Source organism: Ambystoma mexicanum, chromosome 1q (assembly GCF_040938575.1).
Source record: "Ambystoma mexicanum isolate Mex_15411 chromosome 1q, UKY_AmexF1_1, whole genome shotgun sequence".
NCBI classification, from domain to species: Eukaryota; Metazoa; Chordata; class Amphibia; order Caudata; family Ambystomatidae; genus Ambystoma; species Ambystoma mexicanum.
In genome coordinates this window covers 1158987928-1159008989 of record NC_090922.1, presented here as the reverse complement: position 1 = coordinate 1159008989, position 21062 = coordinate 1158987928, and the positions used below count along the sequence as shown (strand labels likewise).

At 45.6% G+C, this 21062-nt stretch overlaps 1 protein-coding gene across 2 annotated transcripts in view; it reads left to right on the top strand.

Annotated features, from left to right (window-relative positions):
• The window catches only part of TYW3 (tRNA-yW synthesizing protein 3 homolog), a 251743-nt gene that overhangs the window by 125391 nt on the left and 105290 nt on the right, over positions 1-21062 (top strand). For both annotated transcript variants that reach the window (XM_069641906.1, XM_069641905.1), the window contains one exon: positions 6299-6432. In XM_069641906.1, the coding sequence (XP_069498007.1) occupies positions 6299-6432 (134 nt within the window). The remainder of the gene's footprint in view (positions 1-6298; positions 6433-21062) is intronic.

Below are 21062 nucleotides of genomic sequence, written 5' to 3'. Positions count from 1 at the left end.
TCTGTTCCTCAGATCCTGAATATTTGAGTAAACAACAATCACCTGAAAGTCTTGTAGTTCAGGCAGCTACTTCTACTAGAAATGCTGCATATCCTACAATTCCCCCAGATAGGGATGATAAAAAGATTGATGCATGGTTCCAAAATATATTTACGTCGGGGAGCATGGCTTTAAAATCTACAAATGTTACTTGCACCCTTTCAAGATTTACATATACCTTGTGGGACTGTATGACAGCGGCAGCTGAACACATCTCTGAAGGTGAGGAACGTTAAGGGCTCCTGTCCTTTCAAAGAAACGAGCTGCGGGTAGATATCTGTCTTCGGCTGGGGCCTCACTCTGGAACAGCCTCCCTGCTACTCTAAAACTTGAGGAGAACCATCTCCGGTTCCGGAAGCACCTCAAGACCTTCTCTTTTCTTCTGCCTTCGCTCCCCCTCTCCCCTGCTGATCTGTTCTCTCTTGGCACCGTGCACCTGGCCACCCTCTGTCTTCCGGGCCCAGGTACCTGCTCACCCTGCCACCCTCCCGCACTGCCTCCGGGCCACCCCTTGCACTGGGGTCTCCCGCACTGCACCCCTTTTTTCTTCCTGCACTTATCAGACCTACCCTGTCTGCTGCCTTAAACCTAGCACTTGCCAATTGCTGACTGCAATAAAACAGTTTGTTGCCTTCATTATTTATTTATTGTTATTCATCTGTTTCTCTTCTGCTTCGCACTTTCCACTTCTCCCCCCTTCCATGCACTTTTCCCCTCTCCCATGCACTTGCGCGTTCCCAATGTCACTGGGCCTAGTAAGACCGCTGTTTTGTTCTCCCTTGCCTTGTCGCACTCTGAAACACTTGTGTACGAGTGCGATAGAAATAAAATATCAATATCATAGTAAGGGATGGAAAGGAGGCTTCAGGGGAATGCCTTTAATCAGGTTTGGACACAGCTGACAGTATCAGTAGGTCCATGGCATCTAGTACGGTGCTACGCAGATTTGTGTGGCTGAGGAAGTCAGGTTTTGCACCGGATGTGCAATTCAGGCTTCTCAATATGCCATTTGATGGCTCGATGTTGTTTGGCAGTAAGGCGGATGAAAGTTTGGAGAAGCTGCAGACCTCCAAAACAGTGGCAAAATCGCTCAGTGCCGCTATACGACAACCTCAACAACGCCCCTACACAGGCTCTTCTTCCTGGAGGGGTCGTCCCTTTCGATTGTATTCCTCATTTGGAAAAGGAAGGGGACAGGCCAGTCAAAGAGAACAAAGGACATTTCCTTGGGGCGAGGGAAAGGTACTAGATCTGCTCCAGCAACGGCAACTGTTCCTCCAGCCGCTGCTGCCGCAAAACCACTCTGAGGTTTTGATCCACAGGACCCCGGTGGGAGGCAGGATCACACAGCATCTGGAAGAATGGCGGCATTACTTTAGATGCTTGGGCATTGGAAACAGTATCCCATGGTTCCTGCCTTCCGTTTCAAAAGAAACCTCAATCACCCTCCGGGACACAACTCTGTCAAACTTCCAGACCTGCTCCTGTTGCAGGAAGTCTTAACCCTGCTACAGAAAGGTGCAATAGAACATGTACCTGTAGCGGAGAGGAACAAGGGTTGGTATTCCCCATGTTTCCTCATACCAAAGAAGGACGGAGGATTAAGACCCATCTTGGACTTGAGGAGCTTGAACAAGTTCCTCAGGAAGGACAAGTTCAAGAAGGCTTGTAAAAAATGAGAAAATTTGCAACCAATAAAGCTTTCCCCTGGGGATTGCTTTTTATGTTGTTTATTGACTGTAGATAATGATATTGTCTGCACAAGTAGTTCTCAAATCCTTGTGTGGTTGCTGCACAGTTATTGGTCTAAAAAATGGAAATTGAAATGAGAAATAAATTTAACTCCAGTGCTCCAACTTTAGACATTTTGAAATTTGTTTTGGTGAGTCAATTAAAACTTGTAGTTTTTCAAATTATAAATCCAGTTCTTGGTTCAAAATAAGAAAACTTCATTCCATATTTAACATTATTTTTTCAAAGGTTCTTTAATTCCCTTTCTTTTAGGTACAGGTGTTACCATCACACCTTATTGTTAGATAATTAATACGAGTATCTGTTTTTTTCAATCAGAATGTCAATCGTTCCCACTCCAAATGTCAGTTATTCTCGACACGTGTTTCCCATTGTAGCTCACAATGGTTCATCAGGAGAAATAATTAATCCCTTTTGAATACTTTAGTAGCAAGTTTTTAGTTCCTTAAAGTTGTCCAGTTTGATTTAGTTGGTAATATGTCATTGTTGCCTGCAAACGTTAATTTTCCCACTTTTTATTTTTGATTTGTTTAAGAATCTTCTTATCTTCTTATTTTAATGGTCCAAACATGATAAGCAATTCTTCCTGTTCGCCTTGATAAGCTGCCGGTTGCTTTCGCCTGTTCAAGATGGCCACACTTTCTCAGATCCTTCAGGCTCTCCAACTCCAAGACTGGTTGGTATCATTGGACCTTGAGGATGCTTACTTCCATGTGCCAATACATCTCAAACACAGGAAGTACCTGAGGTTCGCGGTTGGCAATTCTCACTATCAGTTTTGAGTTCTGCATTTCGGGTTGACCTCCGCCCCGAGAGTTTTCACCAAGTTGATGGCGGTGGTGGCTAAGAGTCTCCGGAGAGGGTGGGTTCACGTCTAAATCTACCTGGATGATTGGATGATCAAACATCTGTCCAAGACCTGCCACTTCCTTCAAAATAGGCTTTTCTCTGAACTTAAAGTCAAACATGATACCATCACAGAAACTCCAGTTTATCGGAGCAGTCCTGGATACTTGTTCGGGCAAAGCCTCGCCTCCCGAAGAGGGAGCTCACCACATTCTGCAGATGGTAACAAAATTCCAGAATGCCCAGTATCTACAGGCCTTCGATTTTCTCAGGTTCCTCGGTCTTGTGGCATCCTGCATTTTTCTGGTGCCAGAAGCCAGATTGAGAATGAGATCCCTTCAATGGGCCATCAGGACTCAATGGTCCCAATTTTCAGAGGAAATGTCAGATCTTTTGCAAGTTTCACAGGATCTTCAATGGTGGGCTTGCAGGGAGCATATCCTGAGGGGAGAATCTTTTTGGCAACTGTGGCCGGAGATGATAGTAGTGACGGACGCCTCACTCACAGGGTGGGGAGCTCACACCAACGAGTTGACAATCAGCGGTCGTTGGTCTCCATCGGAGTCCAAACTACACATCAACCTATTGGAGCTGAGGGCAATCAGACTAGGGCTGAAAGCCTTCCTGCCCTCTATACAGGGAAAGAAGGTCCTGATAATGACAGACAATACAGTGGCCATGTACTACCTCAACAAGAGAGGACGAGTAGGGTCACCACCACTGTGCAGAGAAGCAATGCAGCTCTGGTTCTGGGCAAGGGATCTCTGTCGGCACTTCATCTAGCCGGAGAGCAAAACACAGCTGCGGACGCTCTCAGCAGGCAGAGCACAGTGTCCCACGAGTGGGCACTAGCTCAGGAAGTCTTTCAAGAGATCTTCGCCCTTTCGGAACCCCGCAAGTGGATCTGTTCAAGACCAGTGTCAACAGGAAGTGCAAACCTTACTGCTCAAGGGAATTTCCTCCAAGAGGAGCTCTAGGGGACGCGTTTGTAGTGGACTGGGAATTTCCACTTCTGTATGTGTTTCCTCCAGTCCATGTGATCCCTCAAGCAATCAGGAGGTTGAGAAAGTTCAGGAAAACCATGATCCTAATTGCTCTGGATTGGGCCAGGAGAACGTGGTACCCAGACCTTCTGGACATGTCCATCTGCCCTCCAATACGTCTTCCAAAAAGAGAGGATCTTTTCTCACAAGAGGAAGGTCACGTTCTCCTTCCAGAGGTCAAGACACTCAACCTTCATGCATGGATTCTGAGAGGCTGAGATACAAGGATTGGGACCTTCCAGATGACATCATGGAGATCTTGCTTTCGGTCAGAAGGCCAGCATCTAAATCTCCTTACCGGTGTTGTTGGAACAAGTTCAGTAACTGGTGCAGAGATAAGAATATGGACCCGTTTCAGTGTAATATTCCCACAATATTGTCTTTTCTGTTATACTTGGCTAATCTGGGGTTCCAAGTTGGCACGATAAAGGGTTATTTAGCAGCGCTATCAATTTTCAAGCGCTCCTCAAAGGAACAATCATATTTCAAAATACCTTTTTTAATAACACAATTCTTAAAAGATCTAAATAATGTATTTACTCCAATACCTTTTCAAGTACCTGTGTGGGACATAAACTTGGTACTAAAGTTCCTCACATGCATTCCATTTGAACCTTTAAATTCTTGTCCTTTAAGGCTCCTTACTTTAAAAACAATACGTCTTGTGGCAATTACATCAGCCCACAGGGTGAGTCGCAGGTCCTCACACCATCTTTTATAAAGATACAGTTGTCCTTAAGGTTAAACTCTCTCTTTTGCCAAACATTTTCTCAGATTTTCACCTGTCACAATAAATAACACTGCCTGCTTTTTACCCTCCTCCTCACGCAAGTAAGGAAGAGGAAAGGCTAGATAGATTAGACCCTAGAAGGGCTCTCAGCTTCTATATTTCAAGATTGGCAGGATTATGTCAGTGTGACCAACTTTCTGTGGGATACACTGGCCATAAATTGGGACTGGCAGTGACTAAGCAAACATTATCTAGATGGATCATTTTGGTGGTTCCATGTCACTTCATCGTGGGATGTTTTTTTTGGAGTTTTTTACTGCGATTATTTTTAATCTTTTTAATGAAAAATACCATAGAATTTTTATTTTTACATTTTTGGGGGGTTCCCTACCAAACCCCGCATTCCCTTTAAATGTTTAGGTATTGCCTTACACCAACACCCCATATATATAATTTCTAACCCCCCCCCCTAAAAATTTTGATGGGGTTTTCGTAGAAAAATTTGTGGCAAAAAAACCTGCGAACAAACATCCCACGATTAAAGGACGCTGAAACAATTTTGGCTATTACTGAATGTTATAGATTGGCTGGGAAAAATCCTCCAGATGGGCTGAGGGCTCATTCAACCATGGGCATGGCGACTTCAACAGCACTTCAAAGGGATGTCCCAGTGCAAGATATTTGTGCAGCAGCCACATGGTCATCCATGCACACGTTTATAAAACACAATGCTCTAGATTCGACATCTTCACAAGGAGGTCTTTTTGCTAAATCAGTACTTCATTCTGTACATGACTAATATTTCTGTACTCCCACCTCCGATACAAAACTACTTTGGGAGTCTAACATGAGGAATACTACGGAGGACACAATCCATTCGAAGAACAAGTTACTTACCAACTGTAACGTTCTTTTGATTGGATGTTCCTCCCACGTATTCCTCATCGACCCTCTCAGCCTACCCCACAGTACAGTTTACGTGGTTTACACTCAAAATTCCTTTAAGGCTTGGGTCAAAAGAGGCATGCCATTAACTACAATCAATTGGCTACAATACACGAAAAAACAGAACTGAGGCCAATGGGCGTGCTCGAGGCATTTATACAGCAGATGACCTCTGCGCTCGACGGATGCCGCCTACGGACATCGATGCCGCAGCCTCGAGTGGAGTGTCCTCTGGTGGAGAGAGATATTTTTTCCAAAGCAACACAGCTGAAGGTAAGGATATATCTATCTAAAATGAGGAATACGTGGGAGGAACATCCAATCGAAAGAACGTTATAGTTGGTAAGTAACTTGTTCATTTTAACTATAGCTATTGCTTGATGTTATTTTTATTTGAGTTGCCCTTTTGCTGCTGAAACAGCTGCCCAAAGTGAACCGCTGACAAATGAGAACAAAGCTTACTTAGTGAGGGATTTCTTGAGTCAGATCAATCTCTGGAAAGATTAATTTCAAGACTTTGACGTTCTTAGCTTGAAGCTAAATGATTGTCTATATTCTGTCATCCAGTGCTAATAGAGTGTAGTGGAAGGCCACTAAAACTGACGCTAAGAAAGTTTGTTTTCATGGGTGATATGGTTGAAAAGCAAAGTGTTGAAATTAATCTTGGTGGCTCTACATCTACTGTAGCTCATTTCACATCACACTCACTTTGGCTCATGCATCCACGCTTTAATCACTGATACAAACACATTCTGAGGGGACATGGCGCAGTCCAAAATGCTCCGCTATGGGGCTACGACTTGATCAAGTATTTGCTTTTATTACTGTCCAAAGTTCTTTAAACCATAGAACATGCTTCTTTCTGGTTCCTCTTGGAAATATATCGGACAGTAATTGCAAACATATTAATGTTATTGATGTCTATCATTTTCTTTTTTATAAGGCTGTTCGCAGCACCCATTGCTTGGAGGTTCCACTGTGTAGAAAAGGGACGTTGCTGGTAAATGAAGACTATATTGACTATCTTGTACAAGCTGCCAACTTGAAGATGGAGGAAAACAAACATAGAATTGACAGGTAGTGTATGATAATTGCTCTGTTATTTGCTTTGAGGGGCTGAGTCATAATATTAGGAAGTTGGGAAAGACTGAGTCTGTTCTATGCCTTAGTTGGAAGAAATTGGTTTCATCACCCTGATTCTAGATGCCAACATATTCTCGTAGTGTTGGTTATGTTGATTTTACCAGAGTAACTATCATGTCAAACTGATTTTGAATAAGTGCAATTTTTTGCCCAATGTACACATTGGTATCCTCTGCTGTGGTTTACATCCTCATAACGCTGTGCTCCCTTTTTACCATGGACATTTTCAGTGTGTGCTATTGATACTCCTAGATTTCTGCCCATATTGAAAGACCATGAAATGGGTGATCAGAAAAAAAGGTATACTAAGAAAAGACTTTCAATATGCTGTTTGTCAAGATAATTCATTGTTGTGGGTTCCACCAAGTAGGCTACTCAATGGCTTAAGAGGATTCGTTCTGAAGAGGTAGATTGGATATTGTGCGAACAAGAGCTAATACCACTGTCTTTGACATCTTTACTGTTGTGGAAATGGGTAGGTGAGAAGCGAGTAAGAGGCAGGGATGCGTCTGAGAACCTCCCTTTAGCATGGTACTTTCCATCAACATAACATATGGCTATTTTCCAAGGGGTGCTCATCACAAATGGAACTCTACTGTAATGTCACGTCTTGAGGTGAGGCAGCAAGAGACTTCAGAGTTGAGCCGAGCCAGGGTGTCGGGCGTGTCTTCAAACATGATCTGGCAAAGACCCATACGTAGCGGCCTGCCTCCCCACACCACTCAACCTAAACATACATGGTGTCTTGCTGCCCCCAATCACAACACAAGACCCATACCTGACATCCTGCACAACACAATCCTATTTGTGGCATCCCAATTTTGAAAAATATGGCATAATGAGATTTGCCCAGGATGACACACTTCCGAAGACTGAGTTTGAGCCCAGTGTGCACTTTTGGATACTTTGCCGCATATTTTACTGAGCATGAACCTACCCCTGGGAAGCTACAGAGCTCTGTACATCAGTAGGATTTACATGCATACATTAGATGGTGACCGTGTATAATGATGAGCCGGATGGGATGGTGATGAATGTGAAAGGCATTATTTAGATGACACTCTGAGGAGCTCTGGGTTGCACCCCCACATATCTCCAGGTTAGTACTTCTTCCTCCAGCAGCACCAGCTGTACACTGACCATATAGTCGACAGAATGTAGAGACTCAGCTGCATGCAATTTCTGTTTGCATCATCTCCGTTCATTATATTGGGAATGGGGTAGTGGAGAGAGGAGGAAAAAAGGGAACAACCAGGATGGAAAGGAAAACAAGTCTGCAGCAAACATTACGAAACAAATTCTGATTCACAAAAAGGATGCTTAATCTCTCTCCCACTCTTGCATCTTTTGATATATATTGCAGTATTATTCATGTTGCTTGTTATTCATCTTGTCTAGCGCTTCTATGCCTCCGTGCCTGTGTTCATGCGCTTTATAAATAAATTAAAAAATAAAGAAATGTCAATGCATGCTGCCAGGACAATCGTGACCAGAATCCACCTTGACCACATAATCACTTGGCCACCGTTCTCTAGTTACTAGTACTGGATGATTACCAAACCCAATCCAAACTTTTGGAACATGTTCAGGCTCCCTCACGCATACATCTTCAGTGGGCACTGTGTATGGTAAGACTCGTACTTGACGTAAGAATTTTTAACTCTGAAAAATAAATCACATTTCGACTTTGAGCACAAAATTCTGGCCCGCCATGAAGGGTAAATATGGGTTCCTCGCCGCTGCCCTCTTTGCACAAAAAGCTCCACCGCAGTAGTTGAATATGGGAGAAATCCTTAGACGCACAAAGCTTCTTAGAGGATCTCCTTCCAATTTGGAAAGCTTGCAGGGAATAGTTGAGTGATGCCTTAGAGTGGCCTATTCATCCCTTTAACTAGGCCATTTCCACAGGGATGATCGAAAAGCAGTGCAATAGAAAATTATGTTGTTGTCAGTCACTCATCAGTTATAATTTCATCCAGTGTCCCTTTCCTGGTCAAAATCGTAGCAAGCAATAGGCTTTTCCTCCCCTCATGACCAAGGTCCACTTTGTTGGCACCCAAGGTCTACAACTGGCCAACCATTTCCATGGCCACCTTTTGACCAACATTTCCCTGGAACCTCCACTGTTTATAGGGGTTGAGTCATAGTCTGCTTGATTTTGTTGCTTTTTGCAAATAGCCCAAAATCTCTAACAATTTCCTCAATGTAAGAATACATTCCTGGTCACTAGTAGTTCTCCTGTACTCTTCTCTCTGTCATACTGCTGCCTAAGTGTCCCTTGTAGCAAGTTCCATGACTGTTCTCTTTAGCTATTTTGTGGGATTTGTCTTCCTTTTTATCAGTACACCCCATTGACTAACTGAAAGTTCATTAAACTATTCTTTGTATGAGAGCAGGTCTTGACGGCTCCTACCTAATCATCTGTGATACCCTTCCATAGCACCTGTTCTTCCTCATCCCATAAAATGCACCTTACCCAATCACCTTCTCTAATTGCTCGATTGATGTTAGCTATCATACAGTTGTCAAAGCAACAAGACCATTGTTCAGTCTCGTCCTCATCATTTTCACTCATCATCCAAGACATAAAGTCCACAACTGCATGACTGACCTCTGACGTAATATACTCGCATTGATTTCCAAAATCTCCACCACCTACCCGCAAATGCGTTTAGAGGCTGTGGACAGGCCTTTTGTTCCAAGCACGTGTATTAAAGATTTTTCGTCCATTTTGATGATTATAGGCAGGCCTCAAATGAGAATTTTAAAATGGTTGAGGCACCAGAACACTGATAGTACCTAGCTTTCATCTGCTGAATATTTGTTTCGGCTCTCTTTGGCACTCTCCTAATGAACGCTGTGTTAAACTGTCTTTTTTCTTGCTATTTGATGAGGACAAGCACAAATCCCTTTTTACTGGATTGTAAAGGAGTGTGGGAGCCCCTCTACTGAGAACAAACATGGGTCAAATACCCTGTTCTGGAATTTGTTCCACTCTGGAGGGTCTACAACCACATTTTAACTCACTGCACCCTTCACAGAGGAAAAATATATTTCTACGTCAGTCTTAGTACCACCCACAAGGGCAGTCCAGCATCGGAATTCTAGCCAATTCTCCTCTGAACAAGAGTACCATCAGCAATCCCAGACACCTTTTTCCTGTAGGCCACTGTAACGAATGTCCCAGCATTTGTGTCCACTTCCTGAGTATCTCAGGTATACACAAAGTTTTTGCTGCAAAGTCCTTAACAAACTGGGAATAATTTTCCACTGGGTCAAAAATAGAGTGGAGTTGATCCTTATCCACCATTGTGGGCAATCCTAAAATTGTGTAAACAAGTTTCTTTTTAGGCTTAATTCCACTCTTGAGTTAGTGCAACCATGGTACATCACCTGTACTTTGAAACAGTACTTAATCAAACTTTAAAGTGAGTCCCTTTGCTATGTTGATTTTCACAATACATAGCCTGGCACTGTTATTTCAAGTAATTCCCTGTAATCAAAATGTTATTTTGTAAACAGTATACTTCTTTCATGCCTTCAAATAACTCCCAGTGGGGGGCGTGGCTTGGACGGCCATGGAGTAGGACGTCCTTTCCTGTATGGCTCCAGAGGATCCGACAAATTATCGGTGAAAACTACTTTTAAAAATGGTTTACAAGTTCCAGGATTAGCTCTGCAGGTGTCGGAATGTGTGCTCTGTACACAGTGTAAGGATCAGGTGAATCGTGTACGGAGTTTGGAAGAAATCACTCGATTAAGGATGCGGCCGCTGGATACATTGTATCCCAAAATGGCCGCCAACAAAGGAATCTTCGCAGATACAACCGGAGCGGCTGAATAAGGCTGGCAGCCGAATGAAGTGACGGACTCTGGCTTGCGGGAACAACTTGGAGCTCCTGAGACTGCAATCCAAGCGATTGAAAGGAAAAGCGCCGGCCTACGTCGCGGTCTTTGGCGAAGGCGGGCCGGCCCTGAAGGAGCGGGTCCCACGGCAGTGAAAACGCGAGACCCGGGACTGACACACTGTGTTGGGTAACCCTCGATTGCACGCAGCTGGTGCTAAAGCGGCGCACGCGTGCGCGTCCACAAATCAGGCGAACCGCACAACCCCGCGCAGCGCCGCCGACACGAATGGGCTGGCTGCATCTGTAATGTAAAGTGCACGGGACGTTCCCCGGCACAGTTTAATGATCGGAAGACTGCAGAGATAAGCGGCATAGAGTGAACGACTGCTGCTCAGGGATCATAAAGTGGCTGACAATAGGGGGAAAGGTTGCTTGGTAGTGCAGATTACCTGGAGACACAGGGAAAGAACATTGAACTGGCTCCAATGTAGGGTTCTTGTGCTCCTGGCGGCAAGGAGTAATATAACAATGAGAGCTGGTGGCACTCTGGGGGACAGACAATATGCAGATGACCTATGAGAAGCTAAAGAGGTAAACAGTGGATGCCACCACATAAAAACATGCCGTGTGGGTCGAGTTCAGACGGATGTGTATGCAGATGGGGAAGAGAAGAATATAAAGCGCCTGGAAGCCGGGGATTGCGTCAAAGGAAAGTGTGGTCTCCAGGACGCGGTGAGACACTCTGAAACGTGGGAGGACGCAACCCACTCTGATAAGGAGCCCAGCAAACATAAGTTCACGTTGGGGCTTTACTGGGATAATTGCCTCAGACCTGAATAGACGCACTGGTGTCGAATCAACACAGAGGAGTAGAACTGCCACATCTGAGACCAGGTAACCTCAGGCGCCTCACTGAGGCCGCACGATGACAGGGCGAGGAGCAGTGAGCAAGAATAAGAACAAGCAAACCACAATGGAAGCATTCGCCAAAAGCCAACAATCTCCTGTGGCCATAGCGCCCAAAGGCGTGATAGCACCAGCAGAGAGCACCACGGCGACTGAAAATCATCAGATACTGGCGGCCATTGCAGAGCTGAGAGACTCATGGGGGATAGCGATGTCAGACCTGCGCACTTCCCTGGAGGCCAAAATAGATGCAGTAGGCATAGAAGTCACCCTGCTGAGGCAAGATGTCAGGGGGTTGGCGGAGAGAACTAGCAGCCTGGAGAGAGCGGTGAAAATCAACACGGACACTTAACACAAACAACGCAAACAACAGGTAGCTAACCTGGAGAATCGGGCGGAGGAAGCAGAAGGGAGAGCAAGAAGGAACAACATCTGTGTGGTAGGCCTGCTGGAGGGGGAGGAAGGACAAGATCCGACAGACTACGTTGAGAACCTCCTCTTACAAGAAATAGGGGCCGAAAAACGATCGCAAGGATTTGCTGTGGAGCGCGCACACAGAGCCCTCATGAGAAAGCCGAGGCCTGGGGCCCCTCCCCGGGCGATAATTGCAAAAATACTGAACTATAAAGATTGCGAGAAGATACTGGAGCACTTTCGAAAGGGGGGGAACGATTGAAAGGGCTTCAAGCATCATCACGGCGTATCCTGACTATACAATGCTGGTCTAGAGGCAAAGGTACAGTTATGTGGCAATCAAAAGGATACTATGCATGGCTGGGATAAAATGCATGCTTCTGTACCCCGCAAAATTGAAGGTGGTGAATAAGAGCAAAATGTTTTTTTTTTTTTTTTGATACTCCAGAGGAAGCAACGTCATGGCTGGACCTGCAGGGCTGCCCGGAACGAGACAAGGAGCAGGCTCAAAAGGAACACGATAAGTGACTAGTACGCTGTTTGCATACTGATATGGCGCAGAGCGAGAGCCCCCAGCAATGCCTAGGATAATGATTGAGATTAAGGGGTGCGGTTGAGTAAGGTGGATATCCGGCTGGGATATCATTGACTGTAACGAATTTGGGGAACTGGAATATAGCAGCAAGTATATATACGTAAATAGGGTAGCAATGTGTAGTTGACCTGGAGTAAAACAGGAGCGGCACGGCGGAAACATCCTACCCCCTGAATTATAGTTGTAGTAGCAGTAGGTTAGCCTATAGGGCGGCCTCACCCTGCGGAGCTTCGAGTACAGGCGAGAGCCGGAAAGAGCTAGATGCGGGGGTGCCTGAGATCCAGGGATGGAACTGGGCAACAGTTAAGGGGAGGGATGTTGGGAAAGGGACGGGAGGTGGGAGGGGGGAGGAACGTGGAGTTTGGGGTGTTTTTTGTTAAAGGGAGTTTAAATTGGGGAACAAGCCTATATAGACTGGAGAGGGACGTCGAGTTAGACTGCACCTTTGGGAGGAGGAATGGAAATCGAACTGGCCATGGGAGACCTTAAAATAGTTACATGAAACGTACGAGGGCTCAATAATTACTTAAAGAGGAATAAAGTTATGTTGTACCTGCGTAGGCAAAAAATAGATATTGCGCTGCTGCAAGAAACCCACCATTACAAGGGAGAGAATGGATGTGATTGCTGGGAAGTGGAAGGGTGTGTTGGTGGGCTCATCATATTCCGCTTATGCCAGGGGTGTGCTTATCTGGGTGGCGCCACATGTACCTTTCCAGTGATTGCAAGTGTTAGCTGAGACAGATGGGAGGATGGTTATACTGAGAGGACTGGTGGAAAATAAGGAGATAAGTATAGTCAACACGTATGCCCCGAACCAGAACACAGCGGCATACATCAGGACTTTGTGTACTAATCTGAGCATGTGTGTGGGAAGCGCGATGATCTGGGGAGGGGACTTCAACTGCATACTGAACCCAAGGGTAGACGGATCGGATGGGAAGATGGATAGACCTGCCCCTGCCGCCAAAGCGTTGCAGACATTGCTGAGTGACTTTGGCTTGGAGGACGCATGGAGAGTGAGACACCCCCAGGAGAGGCAATACTCACATTATTCTGCCCCACAGCAGTTATTCACTAGGTTGGACTATGTCTTCACTACACCTGAAATGATAGCGGAGATTACACAAATAGAATATAAAGCTAGGGTCCTTTCGGACCACTCGCCCTTGATTCTCGGATGTCAATATGCCCCCCGAGAGCGAGGATCCCGACATGGCGCCTACGAGCGGAAGCATTGAGAGACGCCTTCTTTAGGGAGGACTTGAGAGAGGAGATTGTAAATTATTTTGAGACGAAAACGTGTGGATTCGGCAGGAACACTATGGGAGGCCTTTAATGTGGTAATGAGGGGAGTAGCCATAGCAAAATCAAAGAACCTACAAGGTGGGATTTTAGCCGATCTACAGGAGACGGAGATGAAACTAGAAGAGGCTTTGAAGGGCGAAGAGGATACAGCAGAGAAGTTAGAAGTGATACTCATGTTACAGCAAAAATGCGTGGAATGTTGAGATAGATTGTGCAACCTCAATTATAAAAAATATGTAGAGAGACAGCATGCGGGAGGGGATAAACCAGGAAGACTCTTGGCGTGGCTATATAAGAGCGAGATCCCCAGAGTTACAATCAGAACTGTAGAGAGAGAGACGATGGTAGCGTAGCGGATACCCAAGAGGGAGTTAATCAAGCATTTGCAGACTATTATAAGGTATTATATGGAGACGGTGGTGTGAGCAGTCGCACTATGATAAGAGAAGCGTTGGAGGACATAGGATTGCCCAAGATAAGTGAAGAAGAGAAAGAGGAGCTAGATGCACCAATTACTTTAGAAGAGCTAGGTGAGGTGGTGAGGCAGTTGCCCACTAGCAAAACCCCGGGGGCGGATGGACTTCCAAGCGAGTTTTATAGAGTATACATGGAGGAGGTCCTTCCCCCACTGTTAGAAATGTTGAATGAAGCGTTTGAGACGGGAAATTTACCAGAGTCACTGAGAGAAGCAATCATAATACCGCTTCCCAAACCTAATAAGCCTGGGCACAGCTGCAGCTCCTATAGACCCTTGTCCATGCTGAATCAAGACAGCAAGATATTGACTGCTGTCTTAGCTAATAGATTGAAGAGGGTGATTGGCAGACTAATTCACCCTGACCAAACGGGTTATGTCCCAAATAGAAACATCACCAGTAACCATAGACGACTTCAGAGAATTGAGAGCGGCAGCGAAAACGATGGTGAAATGGCAATTGTGTCCTTGGACGCAATAAAGGCCTTTGACTCAGTTAAATGGCCATGGCTGCTCGAGGCTCTGGAGTGCTATGGGTTGGGGCGGGGATATGTACGATGGGCAAAAATATTGTATAGCAAACCACTGGCTAGAGTTAAGACAGGATCAGTGATATCGGGAAGGTGGCAGCTCAGCAGGGGCACCAGGCCTACATACTGGCCCTAGAACCTCTAGCAATATATTTGAGACAACAATATGACACCATAGTTATCGAGGTGAAAGGGGAGCAACATTTGGTCTCCCTATACGCAGATGACGTGCTACTGTACTTGCGACACCCGGAAGAAAATCTCCAGTACATTCTAGAAGTGATGGAGAGATACGCAGGGCTGTCCGGTATAGCGGTGAACCCCCAGAAGTCCAGCATGTTCCCATTAGGGGGGTATATGGGGATGACATCGGAGCGCTTGCCCGTGTTGCAAGTGCCATGGGCAGTCAGCACGTTTCGGTACTTGGAAATAGACATATACCACACAGTGGAAGAGGAGCATAGGTGCAACACAGAGGTAGCCATTAAAAAAATCGAGAAGTGCTTGCAATTCTGGGTTAAGCTACCCTTGGCAATGATGGGGCGGGGAGCAGTGCTCAAGATGGTGGTTCTGCCTAGGCTCTTGCACTACTTTGGAAATATACCATACTTGATCCCTAAGAAGTTTTTCATTAAACTGAATAGCATGTGCAGGGATTTCCTATGGCATGGCACGCGGAACAGAGTGGCGCTGTGGAAACTGAGAATTTCCACGACAAAGGAGGGATAAAATTGCCCAACTATGAAGTGTACTATGTAGCAAGCCAGCTGAAATATGTTGCTAAATGGCTCTCTGATGAAGAGACCTCTGAATCCAGGCTGTTTGGATGTGACTGTGCACCATTTTATTTGAAAGAGATGATGTGGGTACCCAAGGCGGAAATGGTAGGGCGCCCTAAGATGATGCTATTGGGGTGGAAGATGTGGCGTAAGGCTTGCCAGATGATGGAGAACCTGTCCCCCTGCTCGCCGCAGGGGGACAGGTTGCATTAACGGGAACAGATGTACAGCTAAGAAGGATAATTAGAAACCACTGGGAACCTGTTGGGGTAGCAACAATGGGCGACTTTTGGCGGGAGGGCTCCAGTATTACTTTTGAGGGGCTGCGGGAAGAAACTGGGTTGCACAAGGGACAGTATATTACATACTATAGAATGGTGCAGAGAATCAAGAAAATATGGCCCAAAACTGTGCTGGAGGAGGAGCCAGATGCCATCATATACATGATATACGATATAGCGGAAGGGGGCCATGAGATATCCAGAATATATGAGATGTTGATGTCCAAAGTGGGGAAGGAGGTCACGCAGTTGAGATCAGAGTGGGAAACGGAAGTTGGAGCCCCGATGGAGGACGGGATGTGGGAAAGGGCGCAGGGACATCATAAGAAAGTATCTAGAAATGTGAGACTGAAACAGATATTACACACAGGGCGTATGACGCCCCGCAGGATATCGAGGTTTGTGAATGTGGGACGGCAGGCATGCCCTAAGTGCGATAAGGAAAACGCGGGCATGGTGCATATGTTCTGGTCATGCCCGGTCATTGAACGCTTCTGGAGCGAAGTAAGAGAAACTGGAAAAAAAGGGGGTCCAGCTGGAAGTGGACACGGTGTGGGCCTGTCTGCTGAGGGGGGTTCCCAAGATCACAAAAGCTTAGGCATGTGGGTAAATTGAAAGATCTGGTTTATGTGCTTGCTAAAAGAAGAATTGCCATGGGGTGGAAGACTTGCCATAAACCAAGAGTGGAGGTGTGGTGGAGAGATTTGCAGAAATGGGCAGAGGCAGAAACCATGTTATGGCAAGAAACGAGCAATGCAAGGGGGAAGGAGGAGACTGAGTCCCTGATGGCCTGGAAATCACTGATAGCCGAACTGATAGACGAACTGTTTGGGTCAATACTAGACCCGGCAGAACCTGTAGTAGGGGAGACCGTACCACAGGATGCAGAAACAGAATGTGCAAAGTTATAGACTCGTAAAGGGGGGTGGGATAAGGGAAGCAGGGGTTAGTAATTAAGAAGTATGTTGACACTGTTGATATATGCACTGCCTGTTTGGTTTGAATTGTTTGTTGAATTAATTAATTAATAAAAAAATGTTAACAAAAAATAAAATAACTCCCAGTGGTGTGCCAAATGAAGTTAGGTTTTCGGAATCTTCACATAGCTGTACTAGAGTTGTAGACTTGAGATCAGCACACATCCTGTTGGTGTTGTCCATTTTGCATATAATCACTGTCTATGAAAGCCAATCAAATGAGACTAAGTTCAATTATTCTTTCTTAGACAGCTGCCCAAGTTCCTTTTCTAATTAATCGTTGATGCCTACTGGTCTGGCTTTAGGAGTGATTGGTTTGGCTCATCTGTTAAGGATGATCATATGCTAAAAACCTTTTTGCAACCTGATATGGCTATAATACCTCTGATGGAAGAATGCTCAGCTCTTCAGCATCCTGGACAATAAGTATGGTACAGGCCTCCCCTCGATGCAGCTTTTGCTAAAGGGCAGCCTGGTTTTCCCATCCCACTACACGGGCTCAATTCTCTGCACCATTCAATGTATAAACTGCATCTTTTCCTTGGAAGTCTAACATGACCCATTTGCATGAGTCACTTTCCATATCCACTGGGATTGATGTGGGTTTTCTGTAGGACTATGCCTTTGTTCAAGAAAATCTTTTCATGTGCTCCATGATCTAAAGGTGTTTAGAGAAACTGAGTACAACAGCATTTTGGCTGGTGTGCAGTCAATCTTTTCAAAGTCCAATGGTCCCAGTTTCCTTGCACCAAACACTGCTTGGATAAAATACTCTTCCTGAAAATTTAGTTTATGCACAGTTCTGATTTTTGTTCGTTGATCCATGCGGCACAGATGCATATAGTGTCCTCTGTTGGCACCTTGGAGGCATTTCATTTTAAGTGCAGGACATTCTCTTTCTTCATTACTTTGACTTTCTCAACTTCAATGCCCTTATTTGTTGTACCGTGTTTCTTAGGGATTCTGACTTTTTTGCAACTTTCCATTGTTGTTTCCCTCTGTTTGAATACTTAAGGTGTGTTATGTTTACCCACTTTACCTTTCTGTACAGGTCATACTTCTCTTTTTTTAATCTGAGCTGCAAGCTGATTGTTCTTTATTTCATAGTAGTTCTCATTGCCTCCCTGGACCTTCTTGATGCACTTTGAGCCCATCTCCACAGATCAGGCTAAGTCAGTGGCTTCCCTTAAACCGGGATTCTTCACCCATCATAGCTTCTTTTGAATATTGTGGTCTAATCTGTTCATTATTAGGTTGTCTCAAGATTGTTTTCTGCTGTCTATAAATTGGCATGTGGCATTAGAAACTCTGGGGCCAGCAATGTAATTGTCAACAGATTTTCTCCTTTCATTGTTCTCTTGAGAACAACTGATCTCTCTCTAGGATGGCTTTAATCCCAAAGTGTTCCCTGAGTTTTGTTATTGCTGCTGCATCTTTTTTCGTGTTGGTTCCTCCACTTTAGCTGTTTGTAACGCTCACCTGATTCCCACGGAGGCGCAGGTCTGGCTTCGAGTGCTGATGCTTCTTCAATGGTGAAGCCCAGGACTCTGAAGATGGACAGGAAGGGCCCTCTACTCTGGCTTCTTCGGCTCGCAGGAATATTCCCCTGTGCGTGAAAAGGGAGTATTACCTACTGACTGAGTTATGCTCAAGCCTCCCACTCTCTTCCAACCCTCCACAATACCCTTCCACGATTCCCCGTGAAGTCTCATCTTAGGGTCTGAAAGGACAACGCGAAGCGTGAGTTGCTGATCGGGTGTGGTTTAAATAGCTTTGGAAGAAGTTCCAAGTGTGTATCCTTCCACCGATCAGGTATGTATCCTTCCCCGACCACACCCGGGTGGAAAGTAGTCCCACAGGTAAAGTAGTTCCTATTCAGGCCTCAAGAGGGCCTGGATGTGGCAGCATGGTCTGCATCAGGTAAGTGCACATTAAAACACTTGAACACATGTCTAGCTTTATGAGCCTGGCGCCTAAGGCGCCAGGACAGAGGTCCAACATGAGCCTGGCGCCTAAGGCGCCAGGACTGAGCCCAAAGGGCCCCAGCTTGGGCCCGCTGGCACTCCCCTGGGGGAAATGATGCCTGCCTCTGGGGTTGCTGGGTCGGACCTGGCTCCTTGGAGGTAGGCATCATGACAGTACCCCCCCTCAAGGCCCCTCCCAAGGTTCTTCCCTCCGGGGGTTTGGGTTTGTTCGGAAATCTCTGGTGAAACCGTTGTACTAATCGAGGTGCGTGGACATGGTTACTAGGCTCCCACGATCTCTCCTGAGGTCCATATCCCTTCCAGTCAACAAGATAGAAGAGTTTCGACTTTACCACCTTGGAGTCTAAAATGTCTTTAACTTCGAATTCTAATTCCCCTTCAATTTGAACTGGATCTGGAGGCTTGGACAATCGGGTGCCTGGTTGTACTGGCTTCAAAAGTGATGCATGAAAAACTGGATGAATACGCATGTTGGACAGTAGATCCAGTTTAAAGGCCACTGGGTTGATTATAGCTTTGATGGGATAAGGTCCTATGAATCTGGGATTGAAGGTTCGCGGGCCCTTGAGGGGTAAATGTTTAGTTGCTAGCCATACCTGGTCTCCTACTTGGTAAGGAGGAGTTTTACTTCGGTGCATTTATACTTTTTCTTGGCTTGCTGTAAATGAGTTGCAGCTTCTTTGAAGGCTCGGGTTATTGTGGAATGCAGATGATTTACTGCGGGCATTTCCAGGATCAGAGGTGGATCTAGATCAGAGGTCCGAGGATGGTGACCATACAAAGTATAAAAGGGGGTTTGTCCGGTTCCAGAATGCACTGAATTGTTGTATGCATATTCTGCAATCCAAAGGATGTCTTTCCAATTTAACTCGGATTGGTGTAACATGCACCGAAGATATTGCTCGAGAGTCTGATTGGTTCTCTCGGTTTGTCCGTCGGTCTGGGGGTGGTGGCTGGTGGATAACCGCACATCTATTTGTGCTAGTTGGCAACACTTCTTCCAAAAATGTGAGATAAATTGACTTCCACGATCCGAGACTAAAATGGAAGGGAAACCATGTATGCAAACTATATTCTCCAGGAATTCCTTGGCCAAGGTGGAAGCTGAAGGCAAACCCTTTAAAGGGATAAAGTGGGCCATTTTGGAGAATAGGTCCACAATTACAAGGATTGTGTTGTAACCAGCACAAGGAGGCAGATCTGTTATAAAGTCCATTGACAGGATGTGCCATGGTGCCGGTGGAATATCCAAGGGTTGAAGTAGGCCGGCTGGCCTTTTCTTTTGAGCCTTGTTTTGGGCGCAAATTCCACAAGACAGTACAAAAGACTTTGTCTTTTCTCCAAGAAGGCCACCAGAAGTGGCGTTTGATTTTTTCCTCCGTTTTAGCGATACCAGGGTGTCCTTCCATTAAAGATTCATGATGATGGGCAATAATAAGTTCTTGCAATTCTTTACTTGGCAGAAACAACCGCTCCTGGAAGTAGGGTAAGTCATCCTTAACGGTGTAATGAGGACCCTTTTGACTCCATTCCAGTAAGGTTGAAGAGTCTAGAAGTTGTTTTACTTGCGTTTGGATATCCTCAATAGATTGCAATGAAGTTAAGCCTAAGATTCTTTGCTCAGGTATGATGGGCACAGGTTCTAAGCTCGAATTAGGTTCTTCCATGCCAATCCGGGATAAGGCGTCTGCTTTTCCATTCTTGCAGCCAGGGCGATAGGTAATTACAAAATCAAATTCTGCAAAGAATAGAGCCCATCGGAGTTGTCGTGAAGATTGAGCTTTGGCCGTCTTTAAATACTGTAAGTTTCTGTGGTCCGTAATTACGGTGATGGTGTGTCTTGCCCCAAGAAGGTAGTGACGCCAAGCCTTGAAAGCAGATTTGATGGCCAGTAACTCTTTATCGGTAATTGCGTAGTTGATTTCAGGAGGAGAAATTTTTCTGGACCAAAAGGCCACTGGGTGTAGTTGGTTAGTTTTTGGGTCTCTTTGCGACAGGACAGCTCCCATGGCCGAACTCGAAGCATCGGTTTCCACTATGTACGGGAGATCTGGGTGCGGGTGCTTCAATACAGGTGCAGAGGTGAATTTGGTTTTCAGGTCCTGGAAGGCTTGTTCGGCCTCAAGAGTCCATTCGAAGCGTTTGTTTTTCTTTAGGAGAGCGGTGATGGGTTGGACTGTTCGGGAAAATTCTGGGATGAATCTTCGATAGAAATTGGCAAAGCCGAGCATGCTCTGAACTCCCTTTGCCGAGCTTGGAGATGGTCATTTGAGGATGGCGTCCACCTTTCGTGAGTCCATTCGGACTCCTTGAGGTGTCAGGATGAATCCGAGAAACTCAACTTCTGTGGTATGAAAAACGCATTTTTTCGAGTTTTGCAAATAGTCTGTGCTGGCGCAGTTTCTCAAGAACTGCCCTAACATGTTTTCTGTGATCAGATTCTGAAGAAGAGTACACCAGGATGTC